The sequence below is a fragment of the Leucoraja erinacea genome, chromosome 3 (genome assembly GCF_028641065.1).
Source record: "Leucoraja erinacea ecotype New England chromosome 3, Leri_hhj_1, whole genome shotgun sequence".
Classification (NCBI taxonomy): domain Eukaryota; kingdom Metazoa; phylum Chordata; class Chondrichthyes; order Rajiformes; family Rajidae; genus Leucoraja; species Leucoraja erinaceus.
The window spans coordinates 64,160,498-64,179,833 of record NC_073379.1 but is presented as its reverse complement, the minus strand read 5'-3'; the positions used below and the strand labels follow the sequence as shown (position 1 = coordinate 64,179,833).

The 19,336-nt window shown below is 43.0% G+C and overlaps 1 protein-coding gene across 6 annotated transcripts in view; it reads left to right on the top strand.

Annotated features, from left to right (window-relative positions):
- The window catches only part of kank1a (KN motif and ankyrin repeat domains 1a), a 247,433-nt gene that overhangs the window by 184,587 nt on the left and 43,510 nt on the right, over positions 1-19,336 (top strand). For 5 of the 6 annotated variants that reach the window (XM_055632821.1, XM_055632824.1, XM_055632822.1 and 2 more), the window contains one exon: positions 11,256-13,901. In XM_055632821.1, coding sequence (XP_055488796.1) covers positions 11,256-13,901 — 2,646 coding nt within the window. Of the gene's footprint in view, positions 1-10,661; positions 10,797-11,255; positions 13,902-19,336 lie in introns of those variants that run through there. The other variant, XM_055632827.1, reaches the window with a different exon arrangement.

Sequence of the window (19,336 nt, the reverse complement as noted above, 5' to 3'; positions counted from 1 at the left end):
TCCCAATCTCATTTTAATGTGAACATTCTTCCTGAGTTTATTGATAATCTATGTGACATTCCTGTTTCTCCACCCTTTTAGATTTAAGCCATTGTGTTCTCTCTTTTCCGTTACTTCACCTGTTGCTCATTTCTAAAGGTCTAGATGACTTAATTACCCCATCCTTCATGCCCCTCAATTATCTTTCTTCCAGCTATTATTGGTTACTGCCACCATCTTATGTATCTTATTTGTGCAGCTCCTTCTCCCACCAGTTCTTGTTTCCCCCAACTCTTCAGAATTTTGATGACTAAACCATGAATTTATCGTCTGAAGGTCAATTTTCTGCCCAGATTTTGCTTGTCTTTGCTTTTGCTGGATTTCATTACATTCTGCCACTGAATTAAAGTCCGTTTCTACCTCACTCCTGCAGTGTTCTAACACATAGTGGCAAATGAATTATGCCTCTGTCATGTAGATTTTCATCTGCACTATGGACAATCTAAGTAATGGTGCCAGCCTGCCCTTGCCACTGCCAGCGTTTATTCCTCTTCCACCCACCCATGTTCCCAGTGACATTTATCATGCGCTGACCTCAATTGTTTATCAAATTCAGCCATTTCATTTTGAAATGGCTCATTGCAACTAACTGCTGGTTTAATAAGTTAAATAGTTATCTCTGTTTTATTTGAAGACGTATGGTTTTAAAAATTGAAGCAGGACGTATCCAAGTGTTTGACGATTCTGTTTGAATGAACAGATGAAACACTGTTAACATTCAAAGATGGTGTTCAGCAATGATTTGCAATGCTGAAGCAGTTCCAGGGAGAGCTACAGGAGAGAGGGGGGAGCAGCTTGGCTCGCGAGAAGGGAAAGTGTGGGCCCAGTACACGTACTGGGACGAGAATAAAGCAAATGCAGCCAGAGGCGGCAGTGAGTACAAGCATGCTGATGCCAAGGGTAGCCCAGCACCTAACTTAAGGCAACAAAAGAATTTGAAAAGGATTAACCTGGCATCCGATAGTTGTTTCAAAGAAATGAGTACAATGTCACTGGGTCCGATGACATAAAACATGGAAACCTTGATGTCTGGCAGGCAAAGGCTTCACTCGATGGCAGGAGGAACTGAAGCAACCAAGCAATCAAGTATTGGAAAATATGCAATATGATTAAATCTGAATAAGCAGGCATTAATATAAGCAGGTGTAACTTAGGTATCACATTCAGGGTTAAATGCAGCAAAGAAGAAAGATGAGCTTGTATTTAAATGGTGCCTTTCATGCTCTTTTTAAGATGCCAACTTTATACCTAATGAAATAGTTTTCGAGATGCATTGCAGGAAATACAACAGGAAAGCTACCAGTCATGATTATCTGGTATGTTGAGGATGGGCATTTAACCATATGCTGCGGGATCTCTTTCATCTACTAAACAAGCAACTGAATTTTTGCTTTAATATCTCATCTAAAAAGATGACTCCTGATTATATTGTATGAACCAGCACCTCAGCTAAGATTTTTGTGCTTGGGTCTCGGGCTTGAGATTTGAACACAAAAGCTCGTGTAGCAAAAGTCCCTTTCATTAAACCATAGCTGATCTGTAAAGGGGAAAGTGATGATGAGACTTAAATCAAAAGCGCAGTACAAGATTTTATCCTAAATATAATCCTCTAGTTTTAAATGTGGTCATCAATAGTAGACCTAATATAATTTTCTGAAATGTAAAGAGGGTTGATAATCCCAGTCAGATCCGATGGATCACAAATAGGTTTTGGGGTTGGATTAAGTGAATATTTTAATAAACATGTTTGAGGTTTGGGTTGGGTCAGGCCATGCCACACTTGCCCTTTTCAGTACTTCATCTAGATTAATATACTGCCCGTGTCCTCTGTTCTTGATCAATTACAACAATTTATTTGTTCCGTTTCTCATGAAATGGTTTTGGGACGGGTCCGATATGGGGAAAAATTCAAGTGCTTAGATTGGGATGTTGCTTTTGCTTTTAAGCCAGTACTGACTTCTAGTACTGAACCAAGCACTGACTTGCCGATCGTTTCTCTAGCCAAGCGCACACTGGGCGGTCATTTTGCTGAATACCTTTGCTCAGTCTGCCTCGACCTACATCATCTCCCAGTTGCCAAACACTTTAACTCCCCTCCACATTCCCATACTGACCTTTCAGTCCTGGGCTGCCTTAGAATGAGGTCAAACGCAAATTGGAGGAGCAGCACTTTATATGTTGCTTGGGCATCTTACAACCCAGCAGTATAAATATTGATTTCTCTAGCTTCAAGTAACCAACCCATGCATTCCCTCTCTCTCCATCCCTCCCCCTCCCTAGTCGTCTCACTAGTTTCATTGTCACCTTGCTTAGTTTCATTGTTTGTTGCTACTCATTATCATCTTGTCAACAGCCAACAATGGACCATTATGGACTCCACCTTTCCTTGATCATCGTTTTCTGGCTTTGATTTGTTTTTTTCATACCTTTCATTAATTTGTTCTTTGTACCTTTTCATGCCTCTAGTTTCCTTTTCCCCTAACTCTCAGACTGAAGAATGGTCTCAACCCCAAACTTCACCTATCCCTTTTGCTGCATGACCTGCTGAGTTACTCCACCATTTTGTGTCTATCTTCTAGTATTGTTGTGTTGCATTACTATATACATGCTGCATGGATACATGTGAATTCAGTTAAAATTTAAAACCTACTGATTAGCATTTGGAACTAAGTATTTTTTATCAATGGGAAACATAGCCTGCAGACTAAATCTGTTTGCACTTAACTAACCAAACAGACATTCAGTGCATTAAAAACTGGTATTGAGTTAATTTTGCCAGTGAGCATAATTCCTGAAATAGTCTGGAGCTATGGTCCCTGAAAAAAAAATCATAACTGCATCTGGGGCAATATTTTATAACTCTTTCCATATGGATTTCCTCCAAAGAGCTTCTCCTGGAAGCAAGGATCTGCAAACCAATTGACACTGCAGTTGTGCTCAGGAAAATATCATTTTTTAAGATAAAGATTTTAACTGTTTCTGAAATGTTATTATTTAACATAGTGAATGCTTTTTGTGTGCAACAGTCATGGAAATATGGAAGGTAGACACATAATGCTGGAGTAACTCAGTGATCTGAAGAAGGGTCTCGACCCGAAACGTCACCCATTCCTTCTCTCCAGAGATGCTGCCTGTCCCGCTGAGTTACTCCAGCATTTTGTGTCTACCATTGATTTAAACCAGCATCTGCAGGTCGATCCTACACATAGAAATATGGATACAGTTGCAAACCGCCATTCTAGAATCCCATGTAATGAGACTCGGGAGAACTGGAGTCACTGGCCCTGGCGGGAGATGTGTCCAACCTGCAGCTCCTTGCTGATCATGTTGAGGAACTGGAGCAGCTTCTGGGCAAACTCAGGATCATCTGGGAGACTGAGGGGGTTAGAGATATGATTTACAGTGAGGTGGTCTCACCTACGGTAGGGCAGAAACTAGATGGGTGACCCATCTAGAAGATTGAGGGGGGATCTTATAGAAACTTACAAAATTCTTAAGGGGTTGGACAGGCTAGATGCAGGAAGATTGTTCCCGATGTTAGGGAAGTCCAGGACAAGGAGTCACAGTTTAAGGATAAAGGGGAAATCCTTTAGGATCGAGATGAGAAAAACATTTTTCACACAGAGAGTGGTAAATCTCTGGAACTCTCTGCCACAGAAGGTAGTTGAGGCCAGTTCATTGGCTATATTAGATGTGGCCCTTGTGGCTAATGGGATCAGGGGGTATGGAGAGAAGGCAGGTACAGGATACTGAGTTGGATGATCAGGCTCGAAGGGCCGAATGGCCTACTCCTGCACCTATTTTCTATGTTTCTATGACCACCAGGAAAGGGAGAAGACAGAAAGTGCAGCAATTCCCTGGAGCCCATCTCCACGACAACATGGAAGCCCCTCGGGATACTGTTGGGGGGGGGGGGGATGACTTGACAGGAGAGAGCAGCAGCAGTCAGGTCTGTGCTATTGGACTTGTCTCTGAAGCACAGCAGAGAGGAGTGAAGACAGGCAGACCTTTTGTGACCGTGGACACATTAGTTAGCGGGACAGACAGGACATTCTATAGCATCAAATGAGACTCCAGGATGGTGTGTCGTCTCTTCGGAGCCACGGTCCAGGATGTCTTAGAGCAGCTGCAGAACATTATCTAGCAGGAGAGTGAGCAGCCAGAAGTCCTTGTGCACTTCGGCACAATTGACAATCTTCAGGGGTTGGACAGGCTAGATGCAGGAAAATTGTTCCCGATGTTGGGGAAGTCCAGAACAAGGGGTCACAGTTTAAGGATAAGAGGGAAATCTTTTAGGACTGAGATGAGAAAAACATTTTTCACGCAGAGAGTGGTGAATCTGTGGAATTCTCTGCCACAGTAGGTAGTTGAGGCCAGTTCATTGGCTATATTTAAGAGGGAGTTAGATGTGGCCCTTGTGGCTAAAGGGATCAGGGGGTATGGAGAGAAGGCAGGGATGGGAAACTGAGTTGGATGATCAGCCATGATCATATCGAATGGCGGTGCAGGCTCAAAGGGCCGAATGGCCTACTCCTGCACCTATTTTCTACGTTTCTATGTTTCTATGATACGGGATGAGATCCTGTAGAGTAAATACAAGGAGCTGAGGGTAAGAACATGAAGGTAGGACAGGTGAATTGTGAGGCTCAGGAGTGGAAGGGGCAGGGATTCAGGTTTTTGTGGCCATTGGGATCATTTCTGGGGCAGAGGAGCTCTGTACAAGAGAGATGTGTTGCACCTGGAGATCCACAGACCTATTTCATCAATGGGATGGTGGTGGAGAGAGTCAAAAACGTCAAATTGCTGGGAGTGCACATCGTTGAAGATCTGTCCTGGACCCAGCTCATTGATGCAATCATACAGAAAGCCCATCATAGTCTCTACTTCCTTATAAAGATTGAGGCGATTGGGCATGTCAACAAATACTCTCTAACTTCCACAGGTGTACTGCAGGGAGTATATTGACTGGTTGCATCATGGCTTGATTCAGTAACTAACACCCAGGAATAAAGAAGATTGCAAAAAGTTGTAAACATTGCCCAGTCCATCACTGGCACTGACCTCCATACAATGCAAGGAATCTATCAGAGTCGCTGCCACAAAAAGCCAGCGGTAGATTTGCTGCCATACAGTGCCAGGGACTTGCTGAACTTCTCTCGCAGTTTGTAGGCCTGCTGAGCTTCTCTCGCAGTTTGCATTTTGTTCACAATTCCAACATCTACGCCCTTGTACCTCCATTGCAGCAGATTATGTTGTCAAGTTTAAAAAGTGAAACTTAAAACATTTCTATACATCTTTTGACCACTGTTTGTCATGGCCCTATCACAAAAGCTCTGCCAAAATTCACAGTCCATACAGTGTAATGTTTGAAATCTTGTCGATCTTCAGAAATATGGAGCTGCATGCAGAATTTCAAGTTAAGGTTGACATTATATGTAATAGGTGGAAAGGAACAATGCACACACATGCCTTTAGATTGCATTTGACTGAAAGTAGCATTGTGCAAAGATCTCAATCCCAGTATCATTAGAAGCAGATATTCTAAGTACAAGCATCATGGATAATCATTGTCTAATAACCTCTTGATCAAAATTGGGCAAAAGTAATGCTAGTACCTTGTCCTAACCCCAAGGTTAGGACAATAACAAATAAAGGTTAACTTTTATGTTTGTATTAATTTGTCAAATGAATTTTTGAAAGCATAGAGACGTGAGGAAGAGATGCTGGAATGCTCATCAAAACATAAAATGCTGGAGGAACTCAGCGGGTTGGGCAGCATCTGAGAAGGAAATGGACAAATAATGGTTTGGGTCAGAGAGTCATACAGCGTGGAAACAGGCCCTTCAGCCCGACTAACTTGCCCACGCTGACTAACTTGCCCCATCTACACTAGTCCCACCTGCCTGCGTTTGGCCCATACCCTAAACCTATCCTATCCATGTACCTGTCCAAATGTTTCTTGAACGTTGCAATAGTACCAGACTCTGTGACATCCTCCATCAGCTCAACCATACACCAATCACCGTTTATGGTTAAAAAAACATAACCCTCAGGTTCCTGTTAAAACCTTCTCTCCCTCACCAAAAACATATGCTCTTTCGTTCCCGATTCCCTTACTCTGGGCAAAAGACTCTGTGCATTTACCCAATCTATTCCTCTTGTGATTTTGTACACTCCCCTCATCCTCCTGCTCAAGTCCTAGCCTGCTCAACCTCTCCCTAGAGCTCAGATCCATGAGTCCTGGCACCATCCTTGTAAATCTTCTCTGCACACTTTCCAGTTCAAGACCCATCTTTAAGCATGGAATAAAGCTGGAAAGCAGTTCCACTGGCTCAATAGACATTAGGTGCAGGAGTAGGCCATTCGGCCCTTAGATCCAGCACCGCCATTCAATGTGATCATGGCTGATCATCCCCAATCAGTACCTCGTTCCTGCCTTCTCCCCATATCCCCTGACTGCTATCTTTAAAAGCCCTATCTAGCTCTCTCTTGAAAGTACCCAGAGAACCTGCTCTCTGAGGCAGAGAATTCCACAGACTCACAACTCTCTGTGAGAAAAAGTGTTTCCTTGTCTCCGTTCTAAATGGCTTACCCCTTATTCTTAAACTGTGGCCCCTGGTTCAGGACTCCCCCAACATCGGGAACATGTTTCCTGCCTCTGGCGAGTCCAAACCCTTAATAATCTTATATGTTTCAATAAGATACCCTCTCATCCTTCTAAACTCCAGAGTATACATGCACAGCCGCTCCATTCTCTCAGCATTTGACAGTCCCGCCATCCCGGGAATTAACCTTGTAAACCTACTCTGCACTCCCTCAATAGCAAGAATGTCCTTCCTCAAATTAGGGGACCAAAACGGCACACAATACTCCAGGTGTATTTCTCACTAGGACCCTATACAACTGCAGAAGGACCTCTTTGCTCCTATACTCAACTCTTCTTGTTATAAAGGCCAACATGCCATTCGCTTTCTTCACTGCCTGCTGTACCCGCATGCTTACTTTCATTGACTGATGAACAAGGACCCCCAGGTACCATTGTACTTCCCCTTTTCCCAACTTGACACCATTTAGATAGTAATCTGCCTTCCTGTTTTTTCTACCAAAGTAGATAATCTCACATTTATCCACATTAAACTGCATCTGCCATGCATCTGCCCACTCCCCCAACCTGTCCAAGTCACCCTGCATTCTTATAGCATCCTCACAGTTCACACTGCCACCCAGCTTTGTGTCATCTGCAAATTTGCTAATGTTACTTTGAATCCCTTCATCTAAATCATTGATGTATATTGTAAATAGCTGCGGTCCCAGCACCGAGCTTTGCGGTACCCCACTAGTCACTGCCTGCCATTTTGAAAGCGACTCGTTAATCCCTACTGTTTGTTTCCTGTCTGCCAACCAATTTTCTATCCATCCACTCTACCCTCAATACCATGTGCCCCTAGGGCTCCTTGTGTTTTGTGAAAGTATACATCCCAACAGTGTTTGAATGAAGCTGACATTCTTATCAGGACATTCATGCTTTGTGGCAATGCCACTCTCATCTGGATAGCTTTAATTTGGAAGTTTATTTTGTAGTTTTATTCCCATTATTCATAAGGGATTAGAAATGACACAAATCGTGTTTATTTATAAAAGAGTCAAATGTCTGATACCAATATAAATAAGCTGCTATGCTACAACACTTGGACCTCTCATGCCAATGAGCCAAGTTTCATCAGTCTCCAAGTTTAGGTCCATTAATTATGTCAAGCAGATATTGGCTGAAGTAAAATTAAATAGTACTACATTGTGTAACTGCTTGTGCTATAAATAGGTTGCAGCACATGAGTATGGTTGCATTTCAAACAAATGATTGCATGAAAACAAGTTATTGTTTACACATCTGGATGTGATGTACTATTGGAGCTAAGACCATCAAAATTGTGCTGGCCTGTTCAAGGCAGCATACATGATCCAATTTTAGAAAGCCTTTGTTCTGCATTTAGCAAGGAACCCTTGTATCACATTGACAATTGACATATAGTATGAAGTTTCTGTAAAAATGTCGTCATATTTGGGACTGGATTCGTTTTAAAAGTCTCTGATTCCTTCAGTTATTGCTTTTAGCTTTTCTGGTGTCCAAGCTAACATTTATTTATCTGTTGCCCCTTGCCACCAAAACAGATTGATTGAGAAGTAATCTCACTAGTGTTGGTGGGTCTCTGCATTCAATGTTGCCTAAATAATGGGAGCAATTATTCAGGACTCAAGAATGTTCAATTGTCTAGTTTAGTTTAGAGACACAGTGTGGAAACAGCCCCTTCCACCCACCGAGTCCGCGCCGACCAGCGATCCTTGCACACTGACGCTATCCGAAACACACTAGGGATAATTTACAATTATACCAAGCCAATTAACCTGCAAACCTGTATGCCTTTAGTGTGTGAGAAAACTGGAACTTCCCGGAGAAAATCCACGCAGGAGATGTGGAGAATATACGAACTCCATACACATAAGTACTCTGAGTCAGGATCGAACCCAGGTCTCTGGCATTGAAGGCAGAAACTCTACCACCACATGACCATGATGCCCATATGCACTGGGAATGAAATTCTTTGGTGTTGCAACTTTTATAGGCACATTAACATAACAACACAAGGATAAAAACACAGGTTGAACACTTTTACACACCTTCGATTCCAGAGCATTTCTGATTTTCAGTTTTTCTGGACCAACAGAGGTCGTCATGTGATAATGAAACGACAATGCACCCTCGGCCACTGCCGACTTCTTCACTCCCCGCACCTTCTGGTGACACGGCTTTAGTTGCAGCTCGCATTGTAGCCCCTGGGGACAGCGCTCTCTACAGGTCGCCATCGCCAACATACTCCAGCTTGGAAGTTACAACAGATGAGAGGGGAGAGAGCACTACAGTAATTGAGCTCATTCTGTCAGTGGGCGCACACTGGAGAAAGTGCTGTCCCCGGGAAGTACAACACGAGCCACAACAATAACCGTGTGAACCGGTGAAGAAGGGCTCGCTGGTGCAGATTAACAGCATTGGCTTCTAGTCTTAAAGTGAAATGACACAAAGTGCTGCAGTAACTCCGTCAACTGAATCAGTCTGAGGAAGGGTCACAATGTCACCTACCCGAGTTCTCCAGAGATCCTGACCCGCTGAATTACTCCAGCACTTTGTGTCCTTGGGGTGGGTGAAGAAGGGCTCGCTGGTGCATCTTTCAAGTCAGGCGTGACTTTTGAAGTCGGGCCTCTAAACGGCCCAATCAAACCAGCTGTTATCCAATCTGGGTCACATGACATGGTGTCTGCCATTTTCAAGAAACATGGTGCCAAATGGGTGAGTAGTGTCTGACAATGCAGCCAATCAGCATGGTCTGCCCTTGAGCTGGAACCACAATATTCATTGACAACTTGTCACCCAAACATACAACTGCGAATCGAAGCCATTCTCGGGCAAACCACCATACTCAGTAGCTTGAGGTGGACTTGTGTACTACCTTTCAAGTTTTCATGCTTTCAAAATTGTCTGGCTATTAAAGAAAACCCAATTAGTATAACAAAAATAGCATTAAGTGATGGAGCATCAGAGAGAGAGTCGGCAAGAGAGGGTTAACATTTCTGATTGGAAAAGTTAAAATCACCACTCACTTTGGCACATGCACCCTTTTCCTATAATTTGAAACTAAATTTTTAGAGGATTAAACTAAATCTGAATTCTTAAAGAGAAAATTAATTATTTTAAGACATGTAGAGGCCAACCATTTATTTTGCTGCTGAGTTTATAAACTCCACATAATGCAGTAGTCTTTAAAGAAATGCAAGCTTGTATACATTCCCCTCCACCACCACCACAGTCGTTGAATTCAATGTTGCATTTAAGCAGAATATGAACTGAATTTTTTTTTAACCTGTCAGTTGAATGAACAGAAGCTGCTCTGTTTCAGTTTTTTAAAAAAGTGTTCAAGAGCAGGTGGGGGAGCTGGGCATATTCGGAAAAGGCATTTCATTGGTGTCAGTCCAGTCTGTGCTATAGTGTGCTGTACTTGGCTAAGTTTACTCTAATACTGGAATTTTCCCTTATAGGGCACAGCGTGAGTAAGCAGGCAGGGCTTTGCTTGACGAGCTTTCTCGGCCTGGGTGAAGTTTGCTGAAAGAGTTTGGAAGCCCTGCATCAGAGATTTTATAAGCAATTTGTTTCTTGGGGTTTGGAGAGAGTGGGCAGAGAAAAGCTTGAATGTAAAGTTAACCACCATTTCAGAAGCTGGATCTTGTTTCCTCACAGTTGCTTGTCTGCAATTGTAAGTAATGGAATTCTCCTTTCCTGTTTGGTAGTATAGGCCAAAACTTTCACAGTTAATGAGTCTGAAGCAGCAGCCGCTCTTTTACGTTTTAATGTTGCTTTCAGAACTGTTCAATAATGTGCATTAATTAGCTTGACTGGACAACTTTGTTCCAGAATTTCTTACGATTGTTCTGTTTGCATGCCTGTTATTTGATTCGGCAGTTCCTCACTTGCTGTGGTATTTCAGACCCTGTCAGAAACGGGTCTGACTGCATATTTTTGGTGAGTGTGCTCGGAGCTGAGCAAAACCTGACTGTGACTGCACTGTAACCAGCACAAAGCTGTTGCTTAAAAACAAGGGCATCGAGTACACTTCCAAAACTCAAGTTAGTTGTCTGTGAGCTCTCCTCTCTTTTGTGGCAAACTTGGAAGGCAGAAGGAAAGAAAGTCAGCGGTGTCTTTAGTTTTAGTAAGAATTGTTTTTTTTATTTTACTCGTTATGCTTCTCTCTCTCTCTCTCACCCCACGGAATCTTTCACCGTACGGTTCACTACAGTGTTTATGGTCACCTGATAAATACGCAGCGGTTCAGTCGCAAAAACTGGAGCTGCATCAACTTCCAATTTACAGAATGTCCTTAATTAGTGCTAATTAAGATATTTGCAATTTGTTCATTATGTGGTGTTTTAATAAACTTGCTAATCCTTGAAATAATACTGCTTATGTGATTGCAAACCTTCAAACCCAGAATGCATGCTCACTGTCTTTCTGTTGTGTGCACCGTGTTAACTATTTTTAAAAAGCTTGTTGGAAATGACATACAAAAACAAACTCTTTTTTTCCTGCCAATTTCGGTGAAAAGTAGCTGCGTTGCATGCTTGGACAATAAAAACAAGCCAATAATTTTATTTTTCATTTTCCCCAACAGAAAAAGGCGATGGTTCTTTAAATGGAGAAGATGAGAAGGATCTGCAGTCTCCGTATTCGGTGGAAACTCCTTATGGTTTTCAAATTGACCTGGATTTTCTGAAATATGTGGATGATATACAAAGGGGAAACACGATAAAGAAACTGAACATTCAAAGAAAGCCCAAAGTGGCTAAAGGTCCTGCAAATCCGAGAAGCACAGGAGAGCAGGTCAGTGGATGGACATCGACAGAATCCCTGTCCTCCTCCAACAGTGAGGACAACAAATTGTCACCAGCACTGTTTATTGGTGCTAGAAGCCAGCATACTCCTCAAATAAGGAGCGGTGGAACTGAAGCTTCCCCAGCACTCTTGAGTGTTCAAGAAAAGAAACTGTTGCCTCCCCCTTCACCAAGGCCAGCAGTGCATAACTTCCATGTTGAAAAAACTCTGATGGAAACCCGAAGAAGGTTGGAGCAAGAGCGATTGATCATGCAGTCGACTGTTGGAGATGTGCGGCGCCCGAGGTTTGCGAGTTTTGGAGGCATGGGCTCGACCAATTCCTTGTCTTCATTTACAGGATCAACTGGGCTAAATCAAGTATCCCCAAATTCCCAGCAAATTCAAAATGGCTTCCAGGCAAATGGAGATTACAATCCTTACTTTGCTTCATCGATGGGCAGTTCCATTCGTCACAGCCCTTTGAGCTCTGGCATCACCACGCCTGTCACAAATGTCACTCCAATGCATCTGCAGCACATCAGGGAGCAAATGGTCATTGCCCTTCGGCGACTGAAGGAGCTCGAGGAGCAAGTGAAAACCATTCCGATTCTCCAAGTAAAAATTTCAGTGTTACAGGAAGAAAGGAGACAATTAACAGCACAGCTGAAAAGCCAAAAGACTGCAAATCAGAACGCTGCGTGTGGGTTTCGAAAGCGATCCTACAGTGCTGGAAACGCGGATCATTTTGAGCAGTTGCTACAGATCAAGCAAGGAGGAGAGCTGCACATCGACTCCGAGGATGAAATGGAAAGCTTGGATCAGAGTTCTGTGAGAATGGAAGAATTCAGGCATTTGACAGCGGAAATGCAAGCGCTTGAGAAAAAGATTCAGGACAATGTTGATGAGAAGCAGATTGCACCGCTGTTGATGAAAGGGAAAGAGTACAGGTCTGTCGCTGTCGGAGCAGATGTGGACATGAACAATGTTGTAGTTTATCATCGATCCGATAGACATTTCAAAGATGCGGCAGTGGGGACAGCTGTTGAACAGACTGACGTCAGTATTGGGGTCACTGAGACTCTATTAGGTATCACCACTGAGGCGGACATGGAAATTGAGCTGCAACAGCAGACCATTGATGCTCTAAAGGAGAAAATCTATAGACTTGAGGAGCAATTAAAGGAAACTACTCACGAAGTGGAAATGAGTAAACTAAAACTGGAGCTACAGGTTGCTGGATCATGGAAAAGGGCAGATAAACATGTCATGGCACAGCCTCTGACCACCAGCACGTCAGTGCAAGCAGTAGTGCAAATGAAAAACCAAATAGTAGGTGACCATGTAAACTATTGTGATGCTTGTGTGGGGACTCAGCAGCAAACACACAGCACTGGAGTCACTTGTAGGCCTGATTGTCAAGATATATCTGTGGGTTCAGATATACCTATGAACTGCTGGGTGGTACATGAAAAGGTGGAATTGCAAGATATAGCTGTAGGTCACCGTGTTGTAATGTGTGATAAAGCAATGAATTGCGGGCTGAAAACGTTCTGCGATGTAGCTGTAAATACAGAAGGAATAATAATGGACCATCAAGATCTCGCCAAGATCAATGTCAGGGAAGTTAAATCGATAGGGTCTGGTGATTGTTCAGTGGACGTTACTATTTGCCAACGAAAAGAACTAATGTCTTCAAGTACGAACACAGTGCAGGTTAATACAGCTGACTCAGCAGTAATGGCGATGCCCCAAACAGCAAACCAACAAACTCGTACAGATGTGAATACATCCAACCAATTCACTAATACCGAGGTAGTAACACTTATAGACTCCACTACCAATACCAATGTGAGCAATATTAATAAGGAGACCAATACTACAATTATTGAAACACGAACTGTAGCTGTCGGAGATGGTAGAGTGAAGGATATCAATGCAACTGTTAAAACCCGCTCCATTGGTGTGGGCACAATATCCAATTATGACATTGATTTGGAGAAATCATCTGTTAAGACCAGAGATTTTGGAGTTGGTCAGTTGAGCATCAACGAAAACTTCCTTGTTGGTTTGAAAACAAGAAATATTGCCTGTGGCACAATCCATCTGCAACCTGTACCTGCAAACACAAAGAGTATCGGTGTTGGAGATGAGTCTGTGTTTGCTGAGAAATGCCAGGAGCAAAATGACACGGAGCAAAATCCAGCAGAAGAATCCACGTTGAACCATTATGTTGAGCGTGTACAAAAGTTGTTGCAGGAGCAACAAATGTTACTTGCTGAAAATTACACTGAACTAGCTGATGCCTTTGGAGAACCTGATTCACAGATTGGGTCTCTCAACTCCCAGCTCCTCAATACACTGACTTCTATAAATTCGGTTATGAAATATGGGAGCAACGAGGAAACGAAAAGCAATGTTAATGAAAGCCCTTCTGCAGATTCGTCAGGTGAGTTTATAGGTTAATTACAAATTACGTGGAAAATATATCTTTGTGACTAGGAAAAGTGATTTATCTGGTTTCATCACTCCACTCCAGTTAATTGTAGATCTTTAGATTTTGTTTAAAGGTTTGCAGGTCCATTCTGAAATTAACATTCGAGAACTTAAAGATCAAATTTGTTCAGAAATGATTTGATTTTGTTCAGAAATGACGTGACTTGTAATGTCTAGGGATTAAGTACGCACTATGACAAAACATGGTAATGTTCTTGATCATGAATTGTTGTATTTGCATAGAATCGAATAATTTGACCCTTTGAATCTGCTCCATTATTCAATACAACCATGGCCAATCCTATGTAATTACGATATTTTCTGCCCCTTCATATCTTTCATGCCTTGTGCGACTAGGAATCAATCTACGACCTCCTTAAATATATTCATAATTTGGTCAACAGTATCGTTTCTGAAGGAGAATTTTACAGGTTCCGTATCCTCTGGGTGAAGAAATTCCTCCTCATTTCAGTCCTAAATGTCTTGAGAGTGTGACTATTGTAGATCCTGCAGCCAGAGGAAACATTCTAAACCTACCCAATCTATCTAGCCCTGTTAGAATCTTGTTAGTTTCAGTTTTATTGACCTAATATTTCCTCCAAACACAGCCCATCTATCCGCACATCAGTATGGTAAAACCATTACTACACTCTATTGCATATGTATTCTTTCTTGGGTAAGGATATCAAAATACAGCACAGTATGTCAGCTGTGGTCTCATCAAGGCCCTGTGTAATTGTAGCAAGTGTCCATGCACCTGTTCACACATCTTGCGATGAAGACCATCATATTATTTGCTCTATTAACTGCTTACTTCACCTACATACTAGCTTTTACAACGTTGAGACCAAGCATAGGCTTGGCGATTGCTTTGCTCCATAGATGCTGCCTCACCCGCTGAGTTTCTCCAGCAATTTTGTCTACTTGCTTTTAGTGTCAGGTTGCTTTGTACATCAACATCTTCTAATTCATCACCCCATAAATAATACCTTGCCTTGACATTTCTTATTTAATATTTTTCCACACTGCGTGTGCCATATGTTTGCTCTCTTGCTCAACTTGCCTAAATCACCTTGAAGTCTTTATGCTCTCACAATCTTATCAGTGACAAATTTAGAAAGTGATATGCTCTGTTCCCTCATTTATCAGCCTGACAATCCAAATTCACAACATCCACTTGCTCTTGCTTATCTATTCCACCATTTATATCAGAAACCAAATCCAGGTTTGCTGAGCACAATTTCCCTTTCATTAGTCCGTGTTGACTTTGTTTAATCCCATTGATATTTTTAAATGCCTGTTGCCACATCTTTCATACTGTACTTTAGTACTGTTGTTGAGCTAGCTGGACTCCAGTTTTCTCCATTCTCTCTTTTTTTTTAAATAGTAGCATTTCATTTGCCACCAATTTGTAGGAACTGTTCCATTTGTGTCCTCATCTACGAAAACAGAACCAAAATATTTTTTAGAAAAGAAACAGGAAATGTGGAAAAGCTCAGCAGGTCAGGCGGTGCATGTGAAAAGCAAAGTAGTTAATATTTCTTATTCAAGATGTGTGTTTCTGTGTTCCACTTCGTTGTCTTAAGTAAATCATTTGTGTAGAAGCTTTTACAGTCCACTCATGCTCTTTGCATATTTACTTTACCTTGCTTTTCCCTCCTTAATCAAACTTTAGTGCTTCCTGTCAAGTTAGAAAGCATCTGCATTAAAAACATTGCAACTAAAAATGCTCCATGTGACTACTATGAAAATATAAATTAAAGCAAATGCATGATATCAAGAATATATATTTGGGTAAAATAACTAAAGCTCAAATTTCATTGCATTCATGGTTCACCTGCCAGAAAGTGTGGCTTTCTAATTAACATGTGGGGATCAATCATGTTGTTTATTCAATCTGAAATCAATATGACATTTTCCTCATATAAGGGCATAGTATTTGCAGCTAAAGAATCAAAAAAGAAGTCGGAGGTGAGACCCTTATGTTCCCTTTACCACTGTTATTGTAGAAATTAAAATAAGCAGCTATTTTGCACCAAATTGCCATACCAGAACAATGGCCAATTTGCTCCTGCATAAGTGATGTTTATTCACTTTATAAAGTTTAAAACCAAATTAGAGATGCTGGAAGTGAAATAAAAGTAAATCATTCTGGCAGCCATCAGGTCAATTGCCATTTGTCTTAAGGTCATAAGGAATCGGAGTAGAATTAGGCCATTCAGTCCATCAAGTCTACACCTTGCCATTCAATCATGGCTGGTCTGTGTCTTCCTCCGTACCCCATTCTCCTGCCTTCTCCCCATAACCTCTGACACCTGTACTAATCAAGAATCAATGTGGAAAGATAAAAGAAGGTTAGAGACACAAGGAACTGCAGATTCAATTCAATTCAATTCAATTCAATTCAATTCAACTTTAATGTCATCGCACAAATACAAGTATCAGTACAACGAAATGCAGTTTTGCGTCAGTCCGTAGTAGTTGTACATAAAGAGAAAAAACAAGAAAAAAATAGAAAGAGAGAAGATACAGAATAATCAGGAAATACAGAATGATTAAACAAAGGGGGACGGAGGGACCAGAGAAATCTATCGTCGGGACTCCGAGTTCAGCAGTGTGATTGTGTTGTTATAGAAGCTTTTCCTCATCCTGCTGGTACGTGACCTGAGGCTCCTGTACCGCCTCCCTGATGGGGGGAGGGCAAACAGTCCATGGTTGGGGTGTGAGGGGTCTTTGATGATCTTCCCAGCCCGTCTCAGACACCGTTTTCGGTGGAGGGCATCCATGGCAGGGAGCGGGGCACCGATGATGTGCTGCGCGGTTTTCACCACCCGTTGTAGTGCTTTCCTGTCCGCAGCAGTGCAGCTGCTGTACCATACCGTGAAGCAGGTGGTCAGGATACTCTCTATGGTACAGCGGTAAAAGTTGGTCAGGATCTGGGGGGACAGGTGGGCTTTCTTGAGCCTCCTAAGGAAGTAAAGGCGCTGCTGTGCCTTTTTGATCAGCTTGGAGGTGTTGAGTGACCAGGACAAGTCCTCCGAGATATGCACTTTTTAGCTGGAACGCGCTCCACCTTCCCGTTGATATGGATGGCGGTATGACTGCCTCCTCTGGTCTCTGAAGTCGACAATAATCTCCTTTGGTCTTTTTGGAGTTGAGGACATTGTCGGCACACCAGGTGGTCACGTGCTGGATCTCATCCCTGTAGGCTGACTCATCATTGTCGCTGATCAGACCGTGGTATCGTCAGCAAACTTAATAATGGCGTTGGATCCGTACATTGGGATGCAGTCGAGGGTGAAGAGGGAGTAGAGGAGAGGGCTGAGCACACAGCCCTGAGGCACCCCGGACTTCAGTGTTATAGAGGAGGAGGTGAGGTTATTGACCCTAACAGACTGTGGTCTGTTAGTGAGGAAGTCCAATGTCCAGTTGCAGAGGGAGGTGGAGATGCCAAGTCCACTGAGTTTGGTGATCAAGCTGGCTGGGATGACAGTGTTAAAGGCAGAGCTGAAATCAATGAACAGCAGCCTGATGTAGGAGTTGTTGTAGTCCAGGTGGGTCAGGGCAGAGTGTAGGGCCGCCGATATGGCGTCCTCTGTAGACCTGTTGGTCCGGTAGGCAAACTGATGGGGGTCCAGTGTGGGGGGGAGGCAGGCTTTGAGGTGAGCCAAGATCAGCCGCTCAAAGCACTTTGCAATGACAGGGGTGAGTGCCACTGGGCGGAAATCGTTGAGACTCCCTGTAGCTGACTGTTTGGGCACAGGCACGATGGTTGATGTCTTGAGGCAAGTGGGGACAACACCCTGGGCCAGTGAGAGATTGAAAATGTCGGCGAGGACTGGGGATAGTTGTCCAGCACATGCCCTAAGCACCCGGCCAGGGATGCCATCGGGGCCGGCAGCTCTGCGCTCATTCACCTTGCTCAGTGCATCTTGTACAGCAGAGGTGGAGAGGCTGAGAGGTCGTTCATTCGGGGGTGGAGCAACTTTAATGGCTGGGGTTTTGTTGTCTCGGTCAAAGCGAGCATAGAAGTGGTTTAGCTCATCAGGCAGGGTGTCGTTGTCTGGGGGAGGGGTGTTAACTTTCTGATAATCGGCAAGGGATTTGATTCCTTGCCACATGCGCCTGGGGTCAGAGTTGTTGTGGAAATGCTCCTCAATCCGCCTGGATTGCTGGAACATTGCGTAAAATGCCAAGTGCTGGGTAAGTCAGCACGTTGGGCAGCATCTGTGCAGGACATGGATAGATGACATAGTTTGACACACTTCAGGCTGATTGTAGTGGGAATGAGTGGGGGAGGGGGTGTGGAGGTGGTACAGGAGAATGCTGGGAAAGCAAGATGCATATAAATCTATTCTTGCACTGACTGTTCATTGCGTGTGACAAAATAGATTGTGGACGGGGCAGAAGAAGGTATACTTGATTATAAAGCGTTTTTTTTAACTTTCATTTTTTGGCTTTCATCAAAAATAAATTGGTTATCAGTGCCAAATAAAATAATATCAGAATCAAAAATAAGGATTATTTGATTCATGTAAGATTGCTGCAGAATCGCTAAAAGATTTTGATTTTAAAATAAACTGATTTACTCTCTCCAAAGTCACTACTTCAAACACAAACATGTCTGCTGGCTCTGTGGGGGTATTATTCAATCAAATAAAAAAAACCCTGATGTTCTGGGCGCACTGTGCAGAATCCAGAGAATGCTGACTTGTTAGGGATGCAGGCTCATTATGGCAGTAATAAACACATGCTCCATATATCTACTCAAACAATAATTATCCCAGCTAAGTTTATTTCTCAATCAATGTTTAACAGGTTGAGGTTAACTTTCATTTATCCGACTGCAGTCTGAAACGTTGTTTGTGCTGCAGTCATTGCACTTGGGTGGAAAGGCAGTTCATCGCTATCTTTTCCCATCTCACTTCAATAGACAATACACAATAGATGCAGGAGAGTAGGTCTTTCGGCCCCTCGAGCCAGCACCGCCATTCAATGTGATCATGGCTGATCATCCCCAATCAGTACCCCATTCCTGCCTTCTCCCCATATCCCCTGACTCCGCTATTTGTAAGAGCCCTATCTAGCGCTCTCTTGAAAGTATCTAGAGAACCGGTCTCCACCGCCCTCTGAGGCAGAGAATTCCACAGACTCACACCTCTCTGTGAGAAAAAGTGTTTCCTCGTCTCCTTTCTAAATAGCTTACCCCTTATTCCTAAACTGCACTGCCTCAATAGCAAGAATGTCCTTCCTAAAATTAGGGGACCAAAACTGTACACAATACTCCAGGTGTGGTCTGACTGGGGCTCTGTACAACTGCAGAAGGACCTCTTTGCTCTTATACTCAACTCCTCTTGTTATAAAGGCCAACATGCCATTTGCTTTCTG